The sequence below is a fragment of the Hydractinia symbiolongicarpus genome, chromosome 9 (genome assembly GCF_029227915.1).
Source record: "Hydractinia symbiolongicarpus strain clone_291-10 chromosome 9, HSymV2.1, whole genome shotgun sequence".
NCBI lineage: Eukaryota > Metazoa > Cnidaria > Hydrozoa > Anthoathecata > Hydractiniidae > Hydractinia > Hydractinia symbiolongicarpus.
In genome coordinates this window covers 2,232,309-2,239,708 of record NC_079883.1, presented here as the reverse complement: position 1 = coordinate 2,239,708, position 7,400 = coordinate 2,232,309, and the positions used below count along the sequence as shown (strand labels likewise).

General features: G+C 33.3%; 1 protein-coding gene across 1 annotated transcript; it reads right to left on the bottom strand.

Moving 5' to 3' along the window:
• Positions 1 to 401: 401 nt before the first annotated feature.
• LOC130656536 (uncharacterized) lies at positions 402 to 4,355 on the bottom strand. The gene is made up of 2 exons (XM_057459413.1): positions 4,211 to 4,355; positions 402 to 4,125 (listed from the first exon to the last, which is right to left on the bottom strand). The coding sequence occupies exons 1-2, from the start codon at positions 4,254 to 4,256 to the stop codon at positions 905 to 907; spliced, it is 3,267 nt and encodes a 1,088-aa protein (XP_057315396.1). The 5' UTR covers positions 4,257 to 4,355; the 3' UTR covers positions 402 to 904.
• Between the last annotated feature and the right edge of the window lie 3,045 nt (positions 4,356 to 7,400).

The following is a 7,400-nucleotide window of genomic DNA, read 5'->3' as shown; positions in this document are numbered from 1 at the left end:
ACGCCAATTGTTTTTAATTCTTTCGTGGCATATGCTAAAATTCTGGACATTTTATAGAAACTTATTACGATACACTTTTACACTATAGAATGTCGCAAATGATGACATGATTTATTTGTCCCACGGAGTTGGTGGAGGCTTACTCTTCATAACGAGGCCAAGAAATTGGAGATAAAAAAAGAATTGTGGAATTTTTAGAGGAAATTTACTACATGTTCAAAATTACATACTTAGTTTTAATGTGGATATGTTAGGTATTGACAAAAATATGAGACTGGAAGAACCCACTTGTTGTAATACTGGGATTGTATCACCGTAACGGTTGAAAAGTTTACTGTATTTATAATTGTTAAAATGGAGACATTTCTTTATTGTGGTATTAGGGGTCAAAGAATGCAGTTCTTTTTTTTTTGCGACAAAAGTATTTCAAAGCTATGTGCAAAGTTTGACACACAATTGCCAGTCGAAGGGAGAGAAAGAAGAAAATTTCTTTTGTGTTAGATTTAGCATACATTTAAAATACGTACAGTTAAAAATACAACTACTTACTAGATAATATAATAAGCCACGATGCATTCGATGATATCAGTTACAATGTCAATTAATCTTTGCGGATCAACAGTTGTTGTTGACAAACAATGTTGTTGACAAAATTATATATCAAGAATCTAATGCAGATATAAATCCTATCAATATAGGGTCCACATTATTATACAAAGAAAGGTATATTAGTGTTAGCAGTCTCAAAACTTAAAGTTTGCTTCAATGTGCGAAAAACACCAAAATTTCGTTGTTAAATAAAAAAATAAGTGAAAAACGTTCCTAACTATGAAAAGTCAAATGTTAAGACACTTGGAATATGTGCAAAAAAGAATTATCAGTTTTTAAGCAAACAATTTCTCAGTCACATGTTTATCTTCATAAGGTCAACACATCTCCATATTAGGACGCAAATCATTCTTAAAACAGCAACAATAGCTAATACAACAAAAATTAGCAATGGTGCTGTTAAAATGATATAATTAATCCAAACACAAATGTTTGTGATTGCATTGATGCCAGGTACACTTGATTGATCGTTCATGTAAAGGAAAGCAAAAAACAAGTTCTCCACATTGATTATCAACAAAAACGACAACGAAATAGTTTCTAAGTGATTTAAAAACTTGCTACGATATGGCGACACGTAAAGATGATGGACAAGGTAAAATAAAAGCAAAGGTATCGTTAACATCATTCGTGCAACTGGATTCATCACAAAATTGCAAATGGCGGCGATCAATAATCGCCGAACAATTACTACTGACTCCCAATTTATTTGACCAAATGTGTTCGATCTAAACGCACCAGTAAACATTTCACATACGTCCTGTATTTTTTTCAATTCCTCTCTGTTCACATTGAACGTGGTCTGGCGATAAACATTGTGAAAGTAGTAATAAAAAGACGCAAGTGGAAAAGCTAAAGAGAAGTAAAAACCTTTCAGGTTTAATTTTCTCATTTGCAGCATCTTTATCGAAAGGTAAACTGAAACTCCAAATGGTAAAATCCACAACAGTATTATGAGCAGAATGCAATATTGCCACCATGTGTAACATATAACATCACCTTTGATAAACAAGTGCTTCTGATTATTTATTTCCACACAACGGAGCATGCTAAAACAAAATGTGGTCACACCAGTATAACCAAGTAACACAATTTGTATAAAGCAATTCCGTATTTTGTCCATACCGTGACACTGGCTAAAATGTTCGAAACTCTTTGATTTTGTCTTTCTTTTTATTTGACGAATGAAAAAAATGAGGCCAACAGCAACAACGAGCATCAAGAATAACATAAACACGTTGCCTATTTTGATTATTCGTTTAGAAACAGCATCAAGATTATTAACAAAACAAATTTTCGATATGTGGAATTGAATTAACTCAAGGTTAAATATGTTTGAGATTGTAGTTTTAAGTTGATGTAAATAACCGTAACTGTCTTGTTCTGTGGCTGGTATGTGTATCAAAACTTCCATTTGGTAAAAAAAATACAGAATGGTCTTAATGCCAGAAGCAATGCATTTATTCTCACTATCGCTGTTTGGTTCTTCAGTTTTGTTTTTTACCTTTTCCGTCGTCTTTACTTCTTCTTTTTCTTCTTCTTCTTCTTCTTCTTTTTCTTCTTCTTTTTCTTCTTCTTCTTTTTCTTCTTCTTCTTTTTCTTCGCTTTCTTGGAATAAAATGTAATCAAGATCTTCTACCCTGTGGTAGATTAATTTCTTTTTAAAAAACAAGATAATTTGGTCCTCGTTGGGAAAGTATTTTGATATAGCCATCATTAAAAATGCAAACACTTTTTTATAGTACATCAAGAGAATCACGTAACATGCACTATACAATGCATACAATAACCATGACGATGTCTTATGACAACCATCACTCTTAACACAGTTGTCACTGAAGTAGTTCAGTCGAAAGCCTTTTTTGCACAAGCCACATAAAATCCCTTCTCTGTGTTTGCCGCAGTCATTATAGGATTCACATTGACGTGAACAGCAGTAATACGAAGGGCACGGCAGAAAGTGTATCTGATTATCTCTATTAACATATCCCCAAAAATGTCCTCGACTTTTAATTTTGGAGTCACATCTCCCGCCTGGAGGGCATGTTATGCATGTAAAATTGGATGTCCTTGTAGTAAAATTTACTTCTTTGAAACTTCCTGAAAACGTGATAATGCTTTTATCCATGCTGTACATTCCTTTTGGACATCGCCAACATCGAGAAAAAATGACTCTTCTTGGTGTCATTGAATTATTGGCTTCGTAATTTCTTGGGCATGATATACTCACATTAAGAAATTTTTGGCGCATTTTAGCCGTACTTTCTTCAAAATTAAAAATTTCAAGTATAGGTATGTCTACAAGCGGGCCAGTAATTGAGATTGACACGTTTATTAAATTTATTGATATGCTGGATCGGATAATAGATCCTGTGGTAAAATCATTGGTTGATGTTGAGTGCATCTGGCTGTTCTCTATTAAGATTCCGTGTACCAAAAAACGTGACGCAGCGTATACTGATCCACCGGCAATAGTAGCGGCGTTGTTGTAAAAAACAGATTGTCGGATAGTTAATCCATGTACGAAAGCGTTTGGTTTGTCTGCACTGTATATAGCTCCACCCATGTCTGCAGTGTTAAAAGTAAAAACACATTTGTTGATAATGCAGTTGCTTTTTCGGCTTCGAATTGCACCTCCATAAAAACCATAATTTTTTGTGAAATTGCAATGCGTAATTTTAGCTTTTTTGACTTTTATTATAACAACTGCGGACTTTTGATAATTTGAAAAAGTTGATTTATCAATAAACACTTCTAAACACTTGTATACGAAAAGTCCCCACTTTAAGGGAGCAAAATTGGTTTTTAAAAATGATGTGTTTCTGATATTAATTGATGAAATACACTTGTTTCCGAAATTTATCACAGGACCCTTCCATGTCGAAATGCAACAATTCGTAATTTTAACAATACCTTTTATTGCAATTTCTGTGATGTACAACGCATTACTGTTCTCTCCCTGGAGAATGCATTTGTATAGGACCACATTAATATCTCTTACACAACAAATTATCATAGCCATAGAGAGGTTAAAGTTACTGTACGATATATAAATGACAACAGTGTCTCGACTTCTCTTTGTGGTAGTTTTATCTCGACGTAACACAGCACTTGGTGTGTTTGTAAAACTGCAGTTAACAATTATAACATCGCAACTTGTGTTAAATGTAAGTAGAGGTGTATTCCGAAAGTCAATGTTTTGAACATGGAGTCTCATTTGATTTTTTCCATCGGCTACAAATAAATGATTTTCCAATGTTTCTTTATTTAACATAAATATAACAGGACGAAAGTAATTGCTTTGGTAACTTGTGACGGAAATATCATTTGGGCCATGAATTGATTTGTCGACAACATATACATATGGGTTCGTGCTCCCACTATCCAACTTGATGGATTCAGTTGATTTTACTTTGTTGGTAAAAGCATATTGGAGGGACATGCAAGGCAAGAGTAATGTTCCACACGACGCGTCATCTTTTCCATTTTGTTGTGAAATGAAAACATCAGCATAGGCTAAAAAATTTACGAATGCATAAAGAAACAACAACTTAATTACTACTGCTGGACAATTTTACATCACTTTTTAAAAATGTCCCACCTAGCTTTTTTTGACAAATTATGAAGAGAATGTAATACAGTAACATGTTCAAACTGGATTTTTCTCCAACCAGTTTTTCAAACAGCTAGTTGTAACAAGACTTGTTTTAAAGGCGGTCCATCATAAAAATAGATTCATTGTGTACTGTTTATAATAAAAAGCTAATTTTTCATTTTGCATAATGACCATTCGCTTTCTTTTTAGTTTTATGTTTTAAACAAAACATTTATCTAACACCTTTTACTTTCACATTGCTAAATGAAATTACACAAACTACCCGGCTAACGTAATTAAATTTTCGTGTTTTCATATTAATATAATTTAAACCAGTAAGCTCAATTAAAAAATATAAAACTTGACAACAAACGTACAATACTGGATAAAATTGTCTCAGATCAAAAAGCGAAACAGTGTTCCGGGAACGAAGTTTTTCAAGCAGATGATTAAAAAACCCACGAGAATTCATGGCGACACAAAAACGTTAATTGATGTATTCATGACTAACAACCTATCAGTTATTAAAGAAACTGTCGCTTTCGCTTCAGCAATCAGCGATTATGAAATGATTGGCGGTATTAGAAAAATAAACTCTAAAAAATCGAAACCAAAAACAACCTTCTGTCGAAAATATAAAAATTATAATAAAGATGATATAAATGAACGCTTGCAAGCTGAAAACTGCGCTAGCGTTTATCTTTCCACTGTGTCAACAGTTGCTGGTCCTCTATGAAAGCTAAGCTAACTGTGTTGCTTGATGACGTTGCACCATTAGTCACAAAAAGGATTCGTGGCCAAAAATGTCCGTGGATCACATCCGAAATCAAATCCGAAATGAACAACCGTGATCACTTGCTACGCAAATTCCGGAAGAGCGATGACGAAATAGTATTTAGAAACGAAAGGAACTTAGTAAATAGACTTTTGAGAAAAACCAAGAATAATTACGGTAAAAAGCTTTTAAGTAAAAGCGCGACTAATTTCGGTAACTTTTGGAGTGTCATCATACGAATATTCCCAACTAAAGCGAAAACGAAAGTAGATACGGTGATAAATATTGACGGAGCAAGCATAACTAATAATGCTAAAATATCGAAAGTTGTCGTTACCAAACTCAAATAGTCTCTCCTTAATTTTCCAGATCTTACTTGACATAAAACACCAATCACATTTGTCCCGACTAGAACAACTTTCAAGTTTTAGCCAACAACACCCAAGAAAGTTTGTCAACTTCCTAAGACTCTTAAAAGAAAAACAAGCGCTATGAATAAATCTATGACGCGTATAATCAATATTTCGCTAACTACAGGAAAGTTTCCGAGCGATTGGAAGAAATCAAAAGTTATTCCAGTTTATAAAAGTGGCGCAAAAAGTGATATTGAAAACTATCTTCTCATTTCAGTTATCCCAGCTGCGTTAATCGAAAAAATCGTTAATGAGCAATTATACACTTACATAGAATACAATAACCTCCTTAATAAGTGCCAGTTTGGTTTTTGTAGGAGCCGCTCGACTGAAACAGCTGCTACTCTTTTCTTTGACAGTGCTAAACAACTTGTTAATGATAATGGTTTAGCCGGTGCTATTTTTATTGACTTATGCAAGGCGTTCGATACGATTGGTCACTCTTAACTTATACACAAACTAAAAATATATGGTGTTAATGATACAGAGCTTGCTTGGTTTACTATGACTATTTGTTTTGACGGCAGCAACAAGTCTTGTATAACGATTCATCATGTGAACCTGATTTTGTTCTGAATGGTGTCCCACAAGGATCCGTTCTCGGTCCGTTACTGTTCATCATATATTTTATTGATTTACCATTGGTTCTTTCGCACAGTGAGATTATAAATTATGCTGACGACAGGGTGATTTACGTCAGTGACAAATCAATACTTGAAATTGAAAGAAAATTGTCAATCGACATGACATTTATTGAGAAATGGTGTAATGAGAACGAACTTATATTAAATTTCAAAAAGGGTAAAACCGAGGCTATGCTTTTTGCATCAAAGCAAATGTTAGCACAATGGAAGAATGGTCTCAACATCACGTTTTAAGGTCGCACACTAACAAGATGCGTTAATTATAAATACCGCTAAATATGAACCAAAAATTTCGTACAAATAGCTTTAGGATTTTGTCCCAAATGGTTTCAGTCGTTTATTTTAGTTTTTATTCTTTGTGCAGCTAACGGCTGTTGAAATGACAGTTAAGATGAAAACATTTTAAAATGCTTTTCCATATCATTTTATTAACAGCTTTATGCAAATATCCAGGTAAATATTTCTACGCTAAAGCTCTTTTTTTTAGTTAACATTTTTATTCAATTTCTATTGAATATTTTTAGTCGAAAAGAAAAAATGTCATGCGTCGTGTGGTAGAATCCTCTCCCCATGTTTATCCCTCCAGTACGCTTTTACCAACAAAGTAAAATTGATAGAACACATTCGGTTGGATGGAGGCGACAAGAAACCATACGTGTACGTTGTAAACAAACCAATTCATATCGCAAATAAGATTTCTATTACAAGTTACCAAAACAGTTTCTTCCGCCCTATTATGTTCATGCTAATTAATTCATGATAGTTAAAAGAGAATAAAATGATTGCAAACCCTGAAAAGTTTCACTCGATAATTCTGACAAAGAATAAGGCAGATAATTTAGGTCTAAAATTTAACATAGGAAATAAAACTATTGAAAGTGAAAATAACGTGAAATTACTAGGTGTGACTATAGACAATAAATTAAATTTTGACAGACACGTTAGTGATTTGTGTGGCAAAGCATCAGCTCAACTAAATGCCTTATTTCGATTTAGAAGTTTCTTATCCTTTCAAGCAAAATATATTTTAGTTCAAAGTTTTATCTACGCAAATTTCAATTATTGTTCCCTTATATGGCATTTTTCTTCTTCTAAATCTTTATCTAAAGTCGAAATGATACAAAAACGAGCATTAAGATTTCTGTATAATGATACGGTAAGTACATACGAAAATTTACTTAAAAATTCCAGCAAGAGTCACATGAATGTAAATCGCTTACGGTCATTGTGTATAGAAATCTCTAAAACTATAAATAACAACAGCCCTCTTTTTATGAAAGATATATTTTGTTTAAATGATAACGGTAGGACAGTCAGAGAACAAAATACAAATAATTTTGGTAGTCTCAAGAAAAAGGACCGCG